Source organism: Myxocyprinus asiaticus, chromosome 32 (genome assembly GCF_019703515.2).
Source record: "Myxocyprinus asiaticus isolate MX2 ecotype Aquarium Trade chromosome 32, UBuf_Myxa_2, whole genome shotgun sequence".
Taxonomy (NCBI): Eukaryota; Metazoa; Chordata; class Actinopteri; order Cypriniformes; family Catostomidae; genus Myxocyprinus; species Myxocyprinus asiaticus.
In genome coordinates this window covers 13,419,928-13,441,929 of record NC_059375.1, presented here as the reverse complement: position 1 = coordinate 13,441,929, position 22,002 = coordinate 13,419,928, and the positions used below count along the sequence as shown (strand labels likewise).

General features: G+C 39.3%; 2 protein-coding genes across 4 annotated transcripts in view; both read right to left on the bottom strand.

Moving 5' to 3' along the window:
• Positions 1-12,573, bottom strand: part of LOC127422806 (ceramide synthase-like) — a 24,474-nt gene extending 11,901 nt beyond the window's left edge. Inside the window, exon 1 of one of the 2 annotated variants that reach the window (XM_051666588.1) lies at positions 12,454-12,573. The gene's annotated coding sequence lies outside the window, so the exon portion shown is untranslated. Of the gene's footprint in view, positions 1-2,423; positions 3,398-12,453 lie in introns of those variants that run through there. The other variant, XM_051666587.1, reaches the window with a different exon arrangement.
• On the bottom strand, positions 6,418-22,002 carry LOC127422794 (myc-associated zinc finger protein-like). Of its 2 annotated transcripts, XR_007894222.1 has the most exons (8): positions 21,206-22,002; positions 20,852-21,002; positions 15,931-16,304; positions 15,559-15,806; positions 15,382-15,445; positions 14,042-14,213; positions 10,509-12,728; positions 6,418-10,280 (listed from the first exon to the last, which is right to left on the bottom strand). XR_007894222.1 is itself a non-coding variant. In XM_051666571.1 (7 exons), the coding sequence occupies exons 1-7, from the start codon at positions 21,236-21,238 to the stop codon at positions 12,382-12,384; spliced, it is 1,389 nt and encodes a 462-aa protein (XP_051522531.1). In that variant the 5' UTR covers positions 21,239-22,002; the 3' UTR covers positions 6,418-12,381. The 2 variants fall into 2 exon arrangements, 1 of the variants encoding a protein (XP_051522531.1); XM_051666571.1 differs by having other exon boundaries at positions 6,418-12,728.

Below are 22,002 nucleotides of genomic sequence, written 5' to 3'. Positions count from 1 at the left end.
AAGACTCCAATAAACACATTGTTTTTCTTAAGTGGTGCGAATAGATTTGTTCTGAAAAATGTTCAAAGTGGGCTCACATTGACTCATCCAATCACAATGGAGATTCATTTGTTTATACCTGAGATGTTATAAAATGCTAAATGTGACTGAAATCAACAGAAAATGGTTAACCTTTTTCTGAAGCATCTTGCTGTCTCTTGCCCAAACTTTGAAAATTTTGCCCTATAGCTATTGTCCATATATTTACACCTCTGAGGGCCTTTTACCCCAAGTAAAACCTAAAACTTTTATTTGTATTCATTTTAATCAAAAACAACATTATTTCTTTTAACACAAATGATGTTGCTCCATCAATATTCAAAAAAAGAAATGTATTTTTTTCCATCTTGATTAGCAAATTTATATTAAGGTGTGCCTTTAGCCATGTTGGACATTCTTGGACATGCAAAGTTTTTGAGTGGGAATACAAAATAATGTTCAATTTTGCTAGGAATATAGAAAACAAAAAATACAGGCTTATTGTAAAAATGTTTAGTAACAACCGTTTTTTCATGCTTTCTTTGTATTTTTTGACTTTGTTGTGCTTTATCATCATGCAGTAACACACTGACATAGTGATTGATGTACAGTTGTGCTCAAAAGTTTGGCTTGAAATTGTGAAATTTTGGCATTGATTTTGAAAATATGACTAATCATGCAAAAAAAAAAAACTGTCTTAAAACTGCAAAAAAGATGGCGTGGTTGTTTCAAGGAGCATAATACTTGCTGACCCCTCTCCAAACATAGCGCTTATGGTTGTGACCATAAAGCTCTATTTTGGTCTCGTCATTCCAAATTACAGTGTGCCAGAAGCTGTGAGGTGTGTCAAGGTGTTGTCGGGATATTGTAACCGGGCTTTTTTGTGGCATTGGCGCAGTAAAGGCTTCTTTCTGGCAACTCAACCATGTAGCTCATTTTTGTTCAAGTATCGTCGTATTGTGCTCCTTGAAACAACCACACAGTCTTTTTCCAGAGCAGCCTGTATTTCTCCTGAGGTTACCTGTGGGTTTTTCTTTGTATCCCGAACAATTCTTCTGGCAGTTGTGGCTGAAATCTTTCTTGGTCTACCTGACCTTGGCTTGGTATCAAGAGATCCCAGAATTTTCCACTTCTTAATAAGTGATTGAACAGTACTGACTGGCATTTTCAAGGCTTTGGATATCTTTTTATATCCTTTTCCATCTTTATAAAGTTCCATTACCTTGTTACGCAGGTCTTTTGACAGTTCTTTTCTGCTCCCCATGGCTCAGTATCTAGCCTGCTCAGTGCATCCACGTGAGAGCTAACAAACTCATTGACTATTTATACACAGACACTAATTGCAATTTAAAAAGCCACATTTTTTTTGTGTTTGCCATTTAAACCTGTGTGTGTGTCACCTTGTGTGTCTGTAACAAGGCCAAACATTCAAGGGTATGTAAACTTTTGATCAGGGCCATTTGGGTGATTTCTGTTATCATTATGATTTAAAAGAGCCAAACAACTATGTGAAGATAAATGGCTTCATATGATCACTATCCTTAAATAAAAGACTTTTTTTGCATGATCAGTCATATTTTCAAAATCAATGCCAAAATTTCACAATTTCTGCCAGGGTATGCAAACTTTTGAGCACAACTGTACACTATATATATATATATATATATATATATATATATATATATATATATATATAAAATAAATATTAATGTATTAATAAAATATTATTATTTTATAAATATAAACACATAAATATTAAAACGTATACATTTTATGGATAAATGTGGAAATATCGTAAATGCTCCAGTACAGTATGTTGTGTTTTGACAGACCCCTTTTGTTGTCCAAAACAAAGGATGGAACCTGTATCCCATCATCATCATCATCACTAACGCATGCGGCCATCCATCCCGTGCACACAAAAACGCCTTCTCCACACAGCTTCATTCTTCTGTTTTACAGCAGCTATGATATTCATATTTCACAGAAACACTCATACAAGTCTATTCTATAATTCGGAACTTGGCATAGATGCACTTGAATCACAGCTAAGGAACTGCCAAAAATGCGCAATGCGCTATCATGTAATCACCAAAAAAAGAAAAAGAAAAGAAAAACCAAACAAAAAACAATATCAGCATAGTGACTCAATCTACATGCAAAATGGTCGTTTATTCAAAACGATATTAAGTGACAAACGTCTATATTGGCGTTCCTCTCCCGACATGTCACGTTATTGGTTGATGGGAGACGGTGCTCATCTATTTGTATGAGATAACTGAAAATAATGGTTGGTTGCATTGGTATAGGCCGTGATCACCCATTACCGCTGCCAAATTAATAATCATAATATGCGACATGTTCTGAATGACAAAATGAATGAAGCGAGAAGAGGATGAACATACGTGACTGTCAGCGGCCTGTCGACCCTCGTGTCCCCGTCGAAACAAATAACGAAGAGCGGGAGCATGTTTTATCTACGGACATGATTTTTCTTCTATATTTGCAGTGTCTTTGGGGTGAATAAATCTGTCGTTGCCTGTTGTGCTCAGTCCGGCTTTCGCACTTCAACACACTGTCAGAATCGCCGTTCAAATGTCTCGTCGTCGCGCGCTGGCGCTTTAACTTGCGTAAAACCGACAGTTTTCTGTTAAGCTCCTGCAAACGGGTGGTTGAGCCACTAAAAATGCGTGTAAGACCTCGACTCCTCCAAAACGGTTAGAGAAAGTCCGGTTCCGTTATCCTGTTTGATATTACGCTACATTATCTGTCACACAGAGAACAGCAGTGCTGCAGAGCGCGTGTTCATCACCATCTGCACTGCTTACATTACCAAAACAAATCAACCGGCTCGTGATCAATAACACACGCACTACGCTATTTAGCCTCGTAATAAGCTCACAGGACTCTCTTTCTCGAACGTCGACCTTTCCACCCATATGATGTTGTTATGTAGGTCAGTTGAGAGCTTGAGGAAACCATCAGACCATCTGAGGTGCGATTTTCACGCTCTTGTTGTGACAAAAAACAATGAGCGGAACGGAGAGTTCGTCCCTCAGGAGAACAAAATGAAAACGCATGTGGGACCCACTAATTGTTTGTTAGAGGATTCAGTAAAAATCTTTTGGGAAAAAAGCTAATAAGAAAGTCAGTGGCACTCCCTTGAGCCTAAATGTATACAAAAACTGTTGCACCATACTTGGAACTATGAATTCATTATTTCCATGCAGGGGTGGACTGGCCATCGGGAGAACCGGGACTTTTCCCAGTGGGCCTGCCGCGAAACGGGGCCGAACAGGCGATGATAAGCTAAAACGGGCCGCCACGTTATGCCGAACGGGCCGCGACTGGCTGGAGAGGGCAGCAATATGCAGAAAACGACAGTGATCCCTCCTTCAGTGTTTTTATTTTCTCAGTGAACACTGTAAAAATAAAATAAAATAAGAAAAATCTGTTAAATTTATGGTAAAATACCGGCAGCTGTGGTTGCCAGAAATTTAACGTAAAAATACGGTGACCATGTCTCAGGCTTTACGGGATGTGATTTTGATGCCTGTAAATAATAAACACGTGATTTTCTAACCTTCTGGATCTATAATACTATGTTTTTTCTTTAAAATGTATTGTTAATCACCATAGCAACTACAAAAGTCTACATGATGAATTAAAATTCATCAAAGGTGTCCCTTCCATGAGCAATAATTAACCCTAAAATGCACGGCTATTTCACCACTCTTACATACTCGGGTCTTTAGAGACCCGGCACATACACCGATGAGCCAAAACATTATGACCACCTGCCTAATATGCTGTTGGTCCTCCACGTGTCGCCAAAACAGCGCCAACCCACTGAGGCATGGACTCTACAAGACCCCTGATGGTGTCCTGTGGTATCTGGCACCAAGACAGTAGCAGCAGATCCTTCAAGTCCTGTAAGTTGTGAGGTGGAGCTGCCGTGGATCGGACTTGTTGGTCCAGCACATCCCACAGATGCTCAATCAGATTGAGATCTGGGGAATTTGGAGGCCAGGGCTACACCTTGAACTCTTCATCATGTTCCTCAAACCATTCCTGAACAATGTGTGCAGTGTGGCAGGGCGCATTATCCTGCTGAAAGCAGCCAATGCCAGCAGGGAATACCATTGCCATGAAAGGGTGTACCTGGTCTGCAATGATGTTTAGGTAGGTGGCACGTGTCAAATTGACGTCCACATGAAATGGCCGGACCCAGCAGATCATTGCCCAGATCATCACACTCCCTCCACCGGCTTGTCATCTTCCCACAGTGCATCCTGGTGCCATCACATCCCCCAGGTAAACCCTGCACATGTACACGGCTGTCCACATGATGTAAAAGAAAACAGTACTCACCGGACCAGGTGACCTGCTTCCACTGCTTCAAGGTCCAGTTCCGACACTCGCGTGCCCATTGTAGATGGTGGACAAGGGTCATCATGGGCACTCTGATCGGTCTGCGGCTACACAGCAGGGTGCTATGCACTGTGTTGTGACACTTCCCTCCTATAACCATCATTAAAATTTACTGTGACTTGTGCCACAGTAAACCTTCTGTCGGTTCAGACTAGATGAGATAGCATTCGTTGCCCTCGTGCATCGATGAGCCTTGGTCGCCCATCACCCCGTCGTCGGTTTGTGGTTCGTCCCTCCTCTGACCACTGTCGTTAGGTACTCACCACAGCTGACTGGAAACACCCCACAAGCCCTGCCGTTTCAGAGATGCTCTGACCCAGTCTTCTGGCCATAACAATTTGGCCCTTGTCAAAGTCGCTCAGGTTTTTACTCCTGCCCATTTCTCCTCCATTCAACATGTTGACTATGAGAACTGATTGTTTGCTTACCATCTAATCTACCCAGACCTTGACATATGGCCTTGTTAGGAGATGATCAACGTTATTCACTTCACCTGTGAACCTGTAATGTTTTGGCTCATCAGTGTATATCTATCACAAATGTATCTACAAAATGCCCAGATGGTGTCAAATTTTCGAAAAATGTTCAAGACAATTAGAAAATAAAAAGAATATATTCTAATATATTTTGGGGTTTTATTTTTCATATTTTAAAGAGATGATGCAACAAATCAGGACAAATTTAGAACAGGATTCATTATTTTCACACTAAATTTCATTAGGCGCAACTGGCTTTCAAACACATATTGAGCTACACAAAAGACATAAGCTACACATATGTATTTTCTCAAGCACTTTTTGAGTCTAAATAGATGCACAACATATATTAAGTTCAGTAGTACATCCAAGTGACAATAGTCATATCATACTGTTCAAGTGTTGTACTTGCTATAGTTTACTTCCATGTTGTTTATTTTTCAAATAGTAATGTCAGATGTAAATCAAGTAAAACACTGAAACTGCGTCACTAAGTAAGAAATGCATGTATAATATGAATGTGTACACGCATATAGGATACTGATATTTCACCAGCTGCAAAGAAAATCAGTGTGATGTAGTAATTTTTATGAATATACTACTCATTTCTCTTGTAATAAATAAATATATATATTGTGATATTAAACTTGTATAGATATGAAATAATCATAAAAATATGATTTGTGGAAGCGCACAAAAATAAAATGACACTATTACATACCTAGGGTCTTTAATGACCCTTTACAATTTTGGTCCTCAAGCCATTATAAAAAATATATTTTTTTAGTAATTTTGGCTTTTCCCGAGGTATGTGTTTAAGGGTTAATCACCATCAGGGTAACACATGTGACATTAAAATAATGCAATAAACATGAACTAAACTACATAAAATATAACACTGAACACCCAAATGTACATTACTGATATTAAAAATAAGAAACATAACTATTCCCATAAAATATAATGAAATGTGATGTCACACAGGCACTTATGGGAACGGCCGATTATTGTTTTTTTGCCCTAATTTTAAGAAAAAGTAAAAAGTACATCCAGTATATTCTCATTAAACATTATATACATTTTTACCATTAATTATTTGGTAAAATCATACTTTTTACAATATTTTACCATAAAATTACATGTATTGTCTTGTTATATATATATATATATATATATATATATATATATATATATATATATATATATATATTTTACCTTATTAAAGGTACATAACCATTAACCAATAATGTTTTTTTTACTGCAGCATTTTTACATTCTTTTATCATTAAAATTAAGAACATTTAGTCCCATTTCAATTGCAGGAAGCCAGTAGGTTTGGTAGACAGATATGGATCATACCTGTAGATGGACAGATATGATTGGGGTAGAACAGAAGGTGAAGGTCAGATTTGTGTACTGCTATATTTTTCTCTCTTTTAAACACACATAAGTTATCTGATCTTGACAATGCATCACACTTGACCCAATGAGATATGATTACTCCATTTCCTTTTAATAGTCAAAATTACAAAATGATAACATGATCTACATAATCTACAAAATAATAACATAATATTCATGATCATGGTAAGCATCAACATTTTGTTTTGCTCTGTTTACAGACATGCATACTGCGGAGAAATACAAAAATATAAATATAAATACATCCCATTATTATTTTTCTTTCCTATTAAATGGTTCGTTAACTATAATTTAAAATAGTTTTAGAGTTTGACGAATTAAATGTTGTAGAATACAATAAGGCATTTTGATGCATTGCCAGAGCTGTACAGAGATTAGAGGTATTACAGTATTTCAGCTTAAAGCTAACTTAAAAAGAAGATCCTAAATATGATCGGAACCTTATAAAAACAACTACATTTCTAGACAGAAAGAACACATTTTTATATTAAAATTAAGTTCATGAATAACCAGATATACCAGTATACAGTACCAACACTAAACTGATCAAACAAATCACTCCAGTACAAAACCAAGTCAACTCTTCTTTTTCTCCATTGTTTTTGACAACTTTGACACTTGAGCTAGTAGTGTTTTATTTCTGTGTGTTACTCTTAATTTCACTTGAGCGTGCATGATTAAGCCCTTCTGTAAAACACACCATTCACACATTCACAACAGATTTTTTTTTTAAAACAATCTTCTACAAACAAACGTTTTCGTGTAATTCTTAGTGGAAGCAGTAACAACAGTTGCACTCCTTTTCTTTAATGGCCTGTTGCAATGAAAAACAACGTTTAAAGGTAAACCGCATCGCTTTTAAACATTTGATCCAAATATCCCTCTCTTTGAATATCTTAGTTCAGCACCCAACATCTGTTTCTCAAGAAAAGTCAGGCAGAGGATTCACAGTTTTCAATCAAGTTCTCCTCTGGATGGAAACAGATTAGACATCAGAAAAATCAGAGAGAATCAGAGAGGAAGAAAAACATGTACATTTTCATTCACTAAACACCTACCAATCTCCCACAGTACAGTCATGGCCAAATTATAAATATGTCAATTGGTGGTTTGTTTAAAATGTCACAAAAGTCCATTAAACTTCTGTTCAACACCTAAATCAGTGTTATTGATGAATAGTAACCAATCACAGATCTTTCACTCAAAGTCCAGCAAAAAGGTAAAGGGGGGAATTCACTAAGAATAAATAACATTTAAGAGCATTTCTAAAAATGTGACAAAAGAAATTCCAAATCGGTGCATGTTTCTATCCACGAAGTCATGCGCATTATCATGAGTGAGCCGTCTTGTCATGATGAAGCAGCTGAATGACCTTATGATTCAGGGAGAGTTTTATTTGCAGGATTGGAGCAATTGTACCTTTTTTTACTAAATGCTGCCAGGAGACACCGAAGAATAACAGTGTTATTTGAATTATAGTGAGGGCTGAAATGGCTGCGATGCCCACACGCCACCAGCCTTCATATACTTTGAAGCACCCGCGTTCAAAACCGTTCTGGCAGATTGCAAGGACTCACTTTAACAACCAGCTGTGGGTTAAACACTTCAGAATGTTAAGGTCTATGTTCGAAGAATTGTAAGCCAAAGTCTGACCTTTCGTTAGGCCAGCCAAATCAAGCTATCGCAAACTCTTAACACATGCACTAATGGTTAAAACACGTAATCATTTTGCGGATAAACTGTTTCCATCACCTAAATGCACATTTTATATAATGCGAAACTCTAAAAAATCCACCTCCTCCTAGAACAATAAATTAAGCGAATTCTGAGTTTATTTGCTTGTCAAGCGTTTCCATTCAAGATTTCTCATGCGCAATTTCAAAAAGTGCAAAAAAATAGTTGGATGGAAACCAAGCTACTGTGATCCAGACACCCAAATCATCTCTTAAACATGTCGAAAGTGCTCTAAACTTCACCGCTCATTTGGAAATATGCCAGGTTATAGCGCTCTTCTCCATCATTTGATAAATTACTGCAGATATAATTGATAGAAAATGTACACAAACATCTCTTTTAAATAAAATATACTTCACCGCTTGCTTTCATCAAGGGGTTATAGCGCAATGTAAATAGTGCCGGGCAATTTTTGTGACTGAAGCGCAATCTATAGTGGGCCTAATTTGCATAGAAAAGAGGTGTGTTTGCACGAAAAAAAAAAAAAAGACAATTACTCAATTTAAATACACAAGACGCAGCGCAATTTCAGCACACAAACACGTGGGGGTTAGTCAACAAGACGCAGCTTTCTGTGCCAAAATACAACACGCAAAAGTGGTGCAACTGTTTTGTGAATTCACCCCAAAATGTTTACATTAGGCGCTTCCACACTTCGAGCTCTTTCTAGATAATTAACGCAATTTTTCCAATTAGAGGTCATGTGTGAACAGAACCCATTGGGAATTACGGTAAATCAGCTCTGGCAATTTCTCAAAATGAGTGATTGTAACATTACTGAAAAAGTTTTGTTTTGATGCTACGTGTGAGCAAAGCCGTAAGATTTAACGGTTTGAGCATGTACGTGGTCAGGACGCGCTGACGTAAGAAGTTTGCTTTGGGCCAATCACAAAGTTCTGAGAGAGTTGACACGATTACTGTTGTAATTGTAAAATTGGACAGATTGTGAAGCTAAAGCGCTACTACATCCGAGTGGATAAAGAAATTTGTCAGCAGCTTGCAGGAACAGGAATTGATTCCGTTAACTACCATCTTTCGTGAACGAGGTATACATATGACCAAAATCCTTTCCGGCAAAAGACATCACAGAGTTTAACAGCATTTTGATGCTGGAGTATGAATGGTAGTAAAACAGATAAATGAAGGAAAGTCATTGCATATGGGAATAGCAGATGTGGTACATTTACCAGAAAAGGCAATCTGGCAATGTTACTGCGATTTAAGTTCTGTGTGTTAAAGTGGCTATTGTAAAACTTTTTGGATAGGCCTTTCATAGAAGCTAGCAACTACTATCCTGCTGTAAAATTAACATAAAAACAACATTGAGTATTTTCATTTAGATTTCCATATCCTGCTTTTTTTCAGTTCTGTCCCCAAGTGACGCCTTGTGGTGCCATCGCAGGAAGGTACCACTCACTGTCCTAACCTTAACCCAAAATCAATTGCAATCTTCAAAAAATTACTGAAGACAGATCTTTTCCATTGGACGCTATTAGGTGTTCCCATTGCTGGTCGCTATAACATTATTTGTGGGCTTCATAACTGGCCATAGCATTTGAAAATAAGATGTCATTCTCTTTTGACAAAGCATAAATTTTTCTGCAGATAAAAATGAACATTCTGCTGGAGAAAGCATTTGTATATAAATCGCAGCTGTGCATAACGCATCATAAAATGAGCAAGATGAACGATTATCAATGCAGGAATCAAACCTACCCACGGATCAGGTGAGCTCCAGTTGTCTTGACTCCTATTGCTAGTTGCCTTTTCGCATTGCTGCTCATTTGCATAAATGTCAACTTTTCTCAACTTTGTCAAGTCACTTGACCAACGTGATCACGCGGTTAATCAACATGTTGCTTCTGAATGTTCATTCACAATGAAATCAACCCCAATCTGCCAAATTTCTGTTAAAGCGGCATTCCCCATCAGACATTTTTGCATAATTTCAAATGTGATCACCTTTCCCTGTGGTGCTACTGTGAAAGCAACCTCTGAGATAGCAGGAAGCAATCGCGTTCACATAAACATTGCATTATCGCTCTAAAATTACATTTTTAGTTTAGGGTTGGGGTTAGGCTGCATGGTTTAAAAAACATGCATTCCTGTTGACAGTATTACATCATATACAGCTAAAAAAAAACCTCGCCTTTGGTGCCAATCTGTGGACTTTTTACCTGGAAACCCAAGTAGGTATAGCTGCAGGCTGGAGACCTCCAAATGTGGGTGGAATCTCAAAAAGAGGGTGGGGTTACTCCAAAATGGGGTTGCGGCAACTCCAAAAGGGGGCGTCACTTTCACTCACAGTAAAGGTTAGGGAAAGTGTTGATTGAGTAAGAAGCTACCTATATCTTTAATGGCAGTTTGGAGCTCCTGCCCCATTTTGGAGCAATGCCTGCAGCGATATCCTTCTCCAGAAACTGGAACTCACACATGCCCTTATGTTCAACAACACTTCCAGCTTAGGCCACTGGGGGCAGTTATTTGCATTTCGGTACACAGACTGATTTCAGCAGCAAAACTTTCGACCTGCTATCACCGAATTCACAGTGCGATCGGTTTTGCTGGACAGGCCCATATCGCGTCACCGGCAGTCGCTCTCACTGAAAATGAATTTTCTCCGGTCACTTTTTCATCCAGTCAGTTTGAACATCTCTTTAGAATAATGGTAGTCTGGATAGTTGACAACAAATTCAGAGTCACACTGACATAAACAGACACATGAGTTTCATTAATTGGCCAGTACTGTACCGACACTACCAGGTACACACAAACAGAAACTTTGCCTGTGTGTTTCTGTTCATAACAAAACATGACGTTATCTCTGTAACTTTCCTCTCATTAAACCTCTCGTTTTTTCTGCTTTTTGTTTTTGACCAGAGTCAGATATTATGACATATGAATGTATCTTGGGGCCAGTTCATGGTGGTGGAAGAGAAAGGTCTGGCAAACAAATAGGAAATCATATTACAAGCAGAGGAAATACAGTAGAAATACACAATCACAGTATCATCAAAGAGTCCTGCAGCCATGAGAAATGAGAAGGTGAAAGGGAGAAAAGAAGAAAACGAAGAGTGCATCCATCCAGTGCAACATGGCGATTTTTATAATAGTATTAAAATAAAAATGCTGCTCTCAAAGTCTCTGCTTGTCTCCTTTTCCACCTTCATGCCCTGATCCTTCTTGTCAATCCAAGATATTTTAGGAAGACAAAATACTGTCCTCCTGCCCTCTCAGCTAGACAAGAAAATGTACATATTACTTGGATAACTACATGGTTTTGGGAGGGCTAAGTGTAAAGCAACTATGGGGGGGAATTCACTAAGAATAAATTGCGCTTGTTGATAGCGTGGTTTATTTGAATGCGCTGTCTGCGTTGTTTAAGCACCCGATTCACTAAAGAAATTATGCAAATCAGGTAATGGCTCAAACACATCCAAAACTTTTTTGCTGAATGTAATTTGTGAGACATAATTCCCGATTTTGCGGATTGGTTTAAAGTGATATGTTGTGGAAGATACCGTGATCTTGCATACTTTGGGTATGTACTGCACCGCTCCACCACTGCGATCCAGACACCTGAATTGGCTCTTTAAAATGCTACAAGTGCGCTTGACTATACACATGTCTGTCTATATGCCTGGTTATAACGCTCTTCTCCATAATTGCATCTTCATTTGATGAATTACTGCTGCCATTATTCCTAGAAAATGTACACAAACATCTCTTTTTAATAAAATTCAGTTTACCGTCTGCTTTCCAGTGGGCGGTCCTAACGTAATTGTGGCAAGCAAATAGCGCTTCATTTAGTAAATAATAAAGCCTAATTTACATAGAAATGAGCTGTGTTTGCGCTACATAGAATGAAAATGACTCAATTTGAATACAGCGCAGTGCCAATTCAGTGCATTTTGTGCCTGGTTAAAATGGATTACGGGTGTTTAGTGAATAAAATGCAGGAAATACCACGCACAAATGTGGCGCAACTATTCATTGAATTCTCCCGTCTTATTGTGTGCATCATTGAGAGGTGTTTTATCAAAATATATCATGCTACAGTATTTGTCATTACATGTGTGTTTCTGTGTGTGCATGTCATTAAAAATGTGATCAACATCCACTTAGAATGCCTTTTTTTTTTTTTTTTTAGGTTTCTCCTTGGCTTCTTGTGGTTCTTTAGTGTTTACGATCATAAATTGCTGTTTTGAGTCATACAGGTGAATGGGTAACAGCTACTTATTTAGCTGTGTTGTATTTGCGAATATAGTTACTAGCATGTGTGCACTACAGGCCTGCTCTGCTAGCTTTGAGGTTGCGGGATGATGCTGGAGCAGTCGGTGACAAGCAGATCCACAACTGTGTTTCCACTCACGAACACTGTCGGTGCCGAAACCATGTTGCACAGGGTGATTGTGCTTCCTGGAACTGCTTCGCTGGTGGCAGTGACAGGGTTGGGGTCACTCGTGGGAGGATTGTGGGTACCCATGTGACCTTGCAGCTGGGTAGGGGTCTTGCAGTGCACACCACAGAGCTGGCAAACCAGGACACCTCCAGAACCCGTGGTGCCAAACCCTCCTGCGCTCTCCTTCCACTCCTGACCGTGGTGCTTTTGAGCATGAACGCGTAGGTACGTCAGCGTGGTGAAACCTGAGGGGGTGGTGAGTTTGGGAGGTGAAGCGCTGCATGTCAATCAAATGCTGCTGTTTTTGATTAACTGATGATTATTATTACCTCATAATTACTCGCTATTGATCATTACAGCCATACAAGCTGAGTGTGATTAATTTACACAAGTTTTTGTTTATGCAATAAATAATTGTTAAATACTATATAATAGATAGACAGACAGACAAATGGACAGAGAGACAGATACTGTATGTGCATTAGATCTTGCAGTTAAAATGCAGCATAATAGATCTTTTGTATTGTATAAGACTACATTTCCTTTGTTTTAATAGAGTTTGTTGATATTTATATGAATATAAGGACTGTTAATTTAGTGTGATTATGTAAAAAATAACACATGAATAAAATTAACCCAATTAATCATCCCCCATGACCCATATGTAAATTCCATGACAAAAGTACATATTTACCTAACATTGGAGCAATTCAAACTTGGAAGTACATGTAACTTGGTGTTTTTACGATCCGCGTTAGTAGAGGGCAGTCAGTGTATTGTTTAATTTATATTGAATTCTCTTTATTTGGGGGCCTTTCTCAGCAAATATTGATAAATGTAATTAATAGATTTATTCAATTAATTAAAGGTGCCGTAAGCGATTTTTTTATGGAAAGTTATGCAAAAAATGTTCCTACTCCCTGAAAGATATTAATGAAATAAGTGTCGTGTGTTATCTCACCGGTCTCTGTGACAGCTCTAGACTCTGTAAACAGCAAACAAAAATGTGTCCGTGGGCCACAGTCTCTGATGCTTTCTGCTTGTCAATCATTTTGCGTGTTCTCATAGTACTGTAGTTGCTGTGAATTATTTTGGATTAATTCCATTTTTATGCAATTTCGCTTATAACAGTTGTCAGTTGAGGGCACTATTTTGCTGCTTTTGTTTTTGACAACTGCTTCTGCTCAGTGTCAATCTCAATAAAGTTCATTTGGAGGGCGGGGATGTGGAAATAGGGGGCGTGGCTAATCCAACTGCTCAATTTGTGGAAATTCCAGAACAGCTAAAATCGCTTACAGCACCTTTAATCGTCATGGAATTCATTTGTTTTATTGACTGACAGCCCTAATTAATATTTAGGTTTTAAAATAACGGAGTGTGTACAATAGCATATTAGTTTTTGCTGTGGTATCGAAATAGCTATCAAGAATTGTGAAATTTAACTGGTACTGACTACTGAAATTTTGGTACTGTTACAATCCTAATAGATAGATAAACAGGCAGAGAAGGATATGGGATAGAGAAGCAAGCATAAAATATAATATATAAAATGACATACTGCGGTTGCAGAGATGGCAGGAGTGATGCTGTGATTGGTTGTGCACCCTCATGTGATCCGTGATGTAAGCAGCAGACAGCAGTTTCCCACAGATGTGACACGGAACCTTCTCTTCATGTCTGATCATGTGAGCGCGCAGTCTGTCTCGTGTGGCAAAGCTCGATTCACACGTCTACACCAAAACAAATATACCTCCACATGTAACAACTACTTTACCATGTTCACCCTAAAATGAAAATTCTTTCATCATTTACTCCCTCATGCCATTCCAGATGTGTATGACTTTCTTCTGCTGACCACAAATTATTTTTAGAAGAAAATTTCTGCTCTGTTGGTCTATACAATGCAAGTGACCAGAACTTTGAAGGTCCAAAAAGCACATAAAGGCAGCATAAAATTAATCCATACGACTCCAGTGGTTAAATCCATGTCTTCAGAAGCGATATGATACGTGTGGGTAAGAAACAGATAAATATTTCCTAAAAATAAATAAGTCCTTTTTTTTACTATATATTCTCCTCCCTGCCCAGTAGGTGGCAATATGCACAAAGAATGTGAATCGCAATTCAAAAACAAGAGGAAGAATGTGAAAGTGAAAGTGGAGATTTATAATAAAAAAGGACTTGAATATTGATCCGTTTCTCACCCACATCTATCATATCGCTTCAGAAGACATGGATTAAACCACTGGAGTTATTTGGATTACTTTTATGCTGCCTTTATGTGCTTTTTGGACTAAAGTTTAAGTCACCATTCTTGCATTGCATGGACCAACAGAGCTGAAATATTCTTCTGAAAATCTTCGTTTGTGTTCAGCAGAAGATAGAAAGTCATACACATTTGGGATGGCATGAGGGTGTGTAAATGATGACAGAATTTTCATTTTTGGGTGAACTATCCCTTTAAGATAAAAGGTACAAAAGGCCAAGCAATCTTGTGAATATAGTCACAACTAAAGGACATTGTTAGACACAATATGTAGTGGAGTGACTATATTCTTAATTTTTTCATTAAAACAAAGTCCCTGACATATAAACTAAGGTTTAAAGTTGGCCCAGAAATATCAGTTTTTTTAACATACCGAATATAAACATACAGTAGCATATAACATCTTTAATAAGTTTTTTAAATTTTTTTTAGATACAGAATATCCACACAAATAAGTACAAAATATATTTTAAAAATGTTTTAGAAGTGTATAAGGTTACTAATATGCATTGTATATTTAGGTTTTGAAATTTAGAATAGCAAAGATACACACAGACAGACAGACAGACAGACAAACACACACACACACACACACACACACACACACACAAAAAAAACTCAAACTTTCATACCGGACATTTGAAGGGTCTTTCTGTAGAATGGACCTGTCTGACATGACTGTTAAGATGGTCAGGCCTGTGAGAGAGTGAGAAACATTCATCTTCTTCATACAAAAAATATACAGTGCATTGTAGGAGCTCTAAGTATGTTTTAAGTATATGTGTGGGATGTGAGATCAAAAAGGTTACCGTGAGAAAGCTTTAGCACAGTGCGGGCACACATAGGGTTTCTCCACTCCTCCCTGATGGGATCTGACGTGGTGGCTCATACGGTCCTTCCTCTTGAAGCGCTGCTGGCAGATCGGGCAGGAGAATGGCTTCTCATCTGAGTGGGAGAGCCTGTGTCTGTTCAGGTGGTACACATCCCTGAAGGCTTTCCCACAGGTCTCACAAGCGTGGTTTTTTCGCACAGGGTTGGGATTCTGGTTTACTGGCCTCTGAGGGCGGAGAAAGGAAGAAGTTATTTAACTGTCTGAAGAACACCCTAATTTAGTTATCGCTGTCCACATGTGATCTAAACACCTGACACTGCATTACACACACATGCATATGGATGCCCACCTGTAAAGGCTCCCCTGTTGCCATGACAACTGCAGCAGGTGGAGGGAGGGCGGTCACAGTGGAGACCACGCTCTCCATAGCAACTTCATTTCCATCTTGAGTGTGCAGGACTTGTGTGTGGGGAGGGGGCAGCATGGCAGCAGAAGGCAGCGTTTGGGGATGCTGCTGGGGTATGGAGAGGTGGAGGAGAGAGAGTGGGACAGTGTGTCTTTCTGTACTCTCTTTGGCCACAGCCTCTCTGCTCTGGGAGCCCCCTTTCATGCGAATACCAGTGTGGACGGACTGGTGACGCCGCAGGTTGTAGCTGTTCTTAAACTGCTTGCTGCATATAGAGCAGATATGAGCTGCACGGGTCGGTCTGGACACTGGCTTTACTGCAGGATGGATTGAGAGCGAGAAAGAGAGTTATGGTTAAAATGACAGACTTTTTGACCAATGAATGACCATGACTTTTCCAGTAATTTGTGATAACTGGATATGAATTTCTAAAACTTTTTGTGTGGCGACCTAACACAGAAACAAACGTAACATACAGAATGTAGTCCGAGTCGTATTTTTTTTACTTGCATAGATTTGTTCATGGTTTTTGAGGATGAGGGCATGTCACGCAACCTGTCCATGTTGCTGCCTACCTATATTTGAATTGTCGCAAAACCATCAAGTTTGACTGGACGTACAGCCTTTAAAGGGGTCATGTTTCAATTTCTCTTGATCTTTTGGTGAATAAGAGCTCATTGTACTAAAAATATACTGTAAGTTTCAGAACTCAAAACTTTCTCCTCACTGCAAAAAGAGCATTTGTTGAAAACAAGTAGCCAAAATGACTCGATTTCTACTTCCTCCACATTGTGATGTCACACTGTGGTAGACGTTTGCATCTGACCACCTCCGTAACAACACATCAACGCCCACTATACCATTTAACTTCCGTAGCCCCACCCCGCAGCAGTGAGCAGTGAAATGTCAAGTAGAGAGAGCAGGTCAGTCAAGAGCAGAGAGCCAATCATAACAGTGGGCGTGTACTGTCAACTCTTAAAGGAGAAGCAACACCAAAACCGAGTGTTTCTGACAGAGGGTCAGAATGAGAGTGGAAAATGATTGTTTTCCAAATATATTAGTTTTTTGTGCAAAAAAAAAAAACATTTACTCATATTGTAAGTGAACCAGAAGTAACATTAAGATAATAAAAAATGGCATGTCATGACCCCTTTTAAAGTTGTGATCAACCGATACGGGCTTTTCAAAGGTCAAAGCCGATACCGATGTCTAGTGAGCAGGATGGCCGATATTAATGCCGATAAACATTATACATTTTAACAAAAGCAAATTTCTGAAGTGAAACAAACACATACTTTATGCATTATTTATTCAAATTTCCATAAACTTTATAAGAAAAAAAACTTGAAAACAGAAAGTGTTGGCTATCCATTGACAAATCTTTTGGTAGATTTTGGAACTAAGACAAGGGAAAGTTAACACTCTTGTTATTCGTCCAAGCGAACACATTTAGAATCGCAAAATGACCAAATATCAGCTTGGCCGATATATCGGTCTATCACTACTTTAAAGCAAAGACTTTTTAGCCCAAGATGGACCGCTTGTATTAAAATGAATGGGAGAAATTGGAACGTCAAATATGGCGGATGTAAAAATTAAAGAGCCAATCACCTTTCAGATACAGAAATTGTATGTCAGTCATCTCGAGAACACGAATGCACATTGGCTGAAACAGCCGGGATAATATCGTTTTTAGCATGATCAGAGCTAAAGCAGCACAATTTATGATACCACTGTTGTCAGATTTTACTGCTGTTTTTTAAATATATTCTTTGATCGTAATCTTGACCAACCGTTTTGGAGATTTCCATCTTTCCCCATTAAAGTAGATAAGAGCTGTACTTTTATGCTGCTTGTTTACATAGAAAAATAGCTGCCCAGGAGCATTCCAGAGATGGCTGAATGGACTAATGGTGCATTCATACTTATGAGGATGGAAATCGTAAATACGATGTGACGTGCGTTCAAGTGATTTTAGTCTGAAAGAACAGACCTTTTTAGCAATTTCATATTTCTTTTTCACATACTAGTGTAAGCTAGCTTTTTTTTTTTTAGCACCAATGCAACAAAATGAAGAGCAAAGTCAAGCATTAGGTGTGTAATTAATTCTTTATCTATTTAATCATTCTTGTGCAACCACATATAATGATGGTAAATGTGGTTTTACCACATTTGACTCCTACCCCCAACCCTGTGGTGGACCAACAACTGGCTGACGACCTGAATGTGTTCTACTGCAGATCTGAAAGGCCCAATCTCACACCCCACACCGACCTTCACTTCACACAAACACCTCCTGCAACCCCCCTTCTCCCCCCTCCTGCTACTCAACCTGCACTTAAGATCTGTGAAGATGATGTGAGCCGTGACTTTCGGAAACAAAAGACGAGGAAAGCTTCAGGCCCAGATGGCGTTTCACCTGCATGTCTCAGATCCTGTGCTAACCAGCTGGCCCCCATCTTCACACAGACCTTCAATAGATCACTGGAGCAGTGTGAAGTCCCATGCTGCTTCAAATGCTCAATCATTATTCCTGTCCCAAAGAAACCAAAAATCACAGGACTTAATGACTACAGACCTGTCCCCCTGACGTCTGTGGTCATGAAATCATTTGAGAGACTGGTGTTGGCCCACCTGAAGAACATCACTGGACCCTTTCTAGATCCCCTTCAATTTGCTTATCGAGCAAACAGGTCCGTGGATGATGCAGTCAGCATGGTATTGAATCATATCCTGCAACATCTGGTCAGACCAGGGACATATGCAAGGATCCTTTTTGTGGACTTTAGTTCGGCTTTCAACACCATCATCCCAGCTATACTCCAGAACAAATTACACCAACTCTCTGTTCTCACGTCTATCTGTCAGTGGATTATCAGCTTTCTGACGGACAGGCAGCAGCTAGTGAGACAGGGGAAACTCACTTCCAGCACCTGTACAATCAGCACTGGTGCCCCCCCAGGGATGTGTGCTCTCCCCACTACTCTTCTCCCTCTATACCAATGACTGCATCACCAAGGACCCCTCTGTCAAGCTCCTGAAGTTTGCAGATGACACCACTCTCATCGGCCTCATCCGAGACGACGATGAGTCTGCATACAGAAGGGAGGTTGAACAGCTGGCTGTCTGGTGCAGTCAAAACAACCTTGAGCTGAACACGCTCAAAACGGTGGAGATGATTGTGGACTTTAGGAGGAACACCCCAACACTGACCCCCCTCACCATTCTAAACAGCACTGTGGCAGCAGTGGAGTCATTCAGGTACCTGGGCACTACCATCTCACAGGACCTGAAGTGGGAGACACACATTGACTCCATTGTAAAAAAGGCCCAGCTGAGGAAGTTCAACCTGCCACAGGCGCTGCTGATATAGTTCTCCTTAGCGGTCATTGAGTCTGTCCTCTGCACCTCAGTATCTGTCTGGTTTGGTGCAGCTATGAAATCAGACATCAGAAGACTACAAAGGACAGTTCGGACTGCTGAGAGGATTATTGGTTGCCTCCTGCCCCCCCTTCAAGAACTGTACACTTCCAGAGTGAGGAAAAAGGCTGGAAAAGTCACTCTGGACCCCGCTCACCCTGCCCACTACCTTTTTGAACTGTTGCCTTCTGGCCGACGCTTCAGAGCTCTGAGCACCAGAACCGTCAGGCACAGGAACAGTTTTTTCCCTCAGGCTATCCATCTCATGAACAGTTAAATTGCCCCACTGAGCAATAACTATGTGCAATACACAGTTTAGTCTTTTTTATATTTATCCAACCTCTTCTGCCATTTCATTCCTCTGAAAAAAAAAAAAAAAATTTGCACTGTACATAACAGATAACAGATTTGTATTAGATTTCCACTACGTATGTGTATCTGTATGTATGTGTATAATTATTTTATATTTTTTATTATTATCTATGTCTTGCTGCTGTTTTTGTATTGTTGTACACTGGAAGCTCCTGTCACCAAGACAATTTCCTTGTATGTGTAAGCATACTTGGCAATAAAGCTGATTCTGATTCTGTTTTAGTTGCAAACCCTTGTCACTGCATTAACCAGCTAAATGAGTCTTATTTTCTGGCAAGTTTTATCGTTATTTTTCATTAACAACACAAAAAATGCATACAAACTAAACTTGACTAAACAGTCAAAATCCACAAGTACAACTGATTTATTACCAATAACAATTTGCTTCCACCATGATTCTTAAATTGACATGCCACCAACTTGTAAAGTCGGGGCTTGAAGAAAATCCCAAATTCGTAATTATTACTTTGTGGTGGCATTGGATTACAAGGGACTTTGTTTAAAGTCAACAAAAAAAAAAAAAAGATATGGAGAGCGTTTTCCCTCTATTTTAAAAGTTGATAAGCCAATTACTTTGCAATCTTAAATATGGACCATTATATGGTTGATTACATTTTATTACTTGCATTTACCAGTGTTTTTTTCCCCTCCTGCGACCCAGTTTAGGGTCATGACCCACCAGTTGAACTATTATAGAGCTAGCAAAGAGCTATTTCTAGCTGATTAAATCTTTCAGAGCCGAGTATAATGAAAAAAAAAATAAAAATACGGAATTTCGATCACTTTTCCAGAGCTGGAAATCTCTGTTTTATAATTCCTTGATACATCCATGTGTTCCATGGCCATGGAAACCCTGTACAGAGGGGTAAGACTAAAAACAACACAGAAAAGGGCAACCCGAAAAGCCTGTCACCTGGATGACTTCGCTTGAAGAAGATAAAATTGTATTCCAGGGAGCAGATATATTGTACAGCTCTATGTGCTCACAGAGGAACACAGAGCATCCACAGAAAACCTCCAACCCCTCCCAGATAGTCTCCTCATTTTCTCCCCATCCCTCCCTCTCACCCACCAGGTACTGGGTCCTCATTGAGAGCAGCAGTGTCCACTGTCGATGGGGGCGGAGCTATGTGCTCGTTGGGTGGGGTTTGAGGAGAGGTCGTGTGGACAGACAGAAGTTCTGATTGGAGGGAACCCTCCACTTGGGTCTGAGAAGGTGTGGTCTGGGAAAGAACAATCACAAAGTACTAAGTTTGAATTCAAAACGTCTGTGTAGGTATAATTCAGAGACTCCAGGTTGCCTGACTGGAGTGAAACTCTTTGCAGCTGCTCATCATTTTAATTGTAGGCATTGATATAACTTGGTAATAACAAGAAGGCAACATTCATTCACACATATACATGAACAAGCCATGTTTAATCTCACCTGAAAGAGAAAATTGCTCCACGCGGCATCCATTTTGTTCCAAAGCGATGAATGTTATAATCAACCACACAATCAAGATTAATAGCGCACCGTTGACATCCTTACAATCGTCTATAGTTTGCAAATACTGAACGTGCTTTAAACTGTTCTCCTTGATAACATGTTTAAAATCTCTTCCTGTTTATTTAATCACTGGCCCAGATTACCAGGCAATAATGCACACAATTCAGTATTCACTTCAATTAAATTGTAACCCTTATTACCGAGCCATCACAAAAACAAAAAAAAATAAATAAAAAATAAAAAACCTAGTATTTATTATTTTGCATGACTTAAAAAAAAAAATCTATATCTGCACACGAAATCAATAATGTTATTTCGATGTCTACACTCTTACATCATGCATTATAAAACAGGAGTTGTTGCATTTAGACGTTAAAAAAACGGTTACACGTAATGCGTTTGACGTATTTGAATTCGTCAAACTTAAATCTTGCTATACATAAATCAGTGGGGGTTTTTTTTCTTCTTCCTCGATTCCCACCGACAGGCCAATCGGGTGTTTGTCGAAGCCTCGCAGTTGGATTCAAGCTCTGACCCCGGCGAATAACACTCGAGCCCGGCCGCAGCCCGCCACTCCACCTCGGCGCTTCAATTCACAGGATGTCATCTTTCTTTTTTTATCGCGCACTCGCTCTCTCTCCCTCCCTCCCTGTCTCTTTCTTCCTTTTCTTTTATAATTCCTCTTTCTTCTACCCCCTCCTCTCCTTTTTCCCCCCACTCTCCGCTATGTCTCA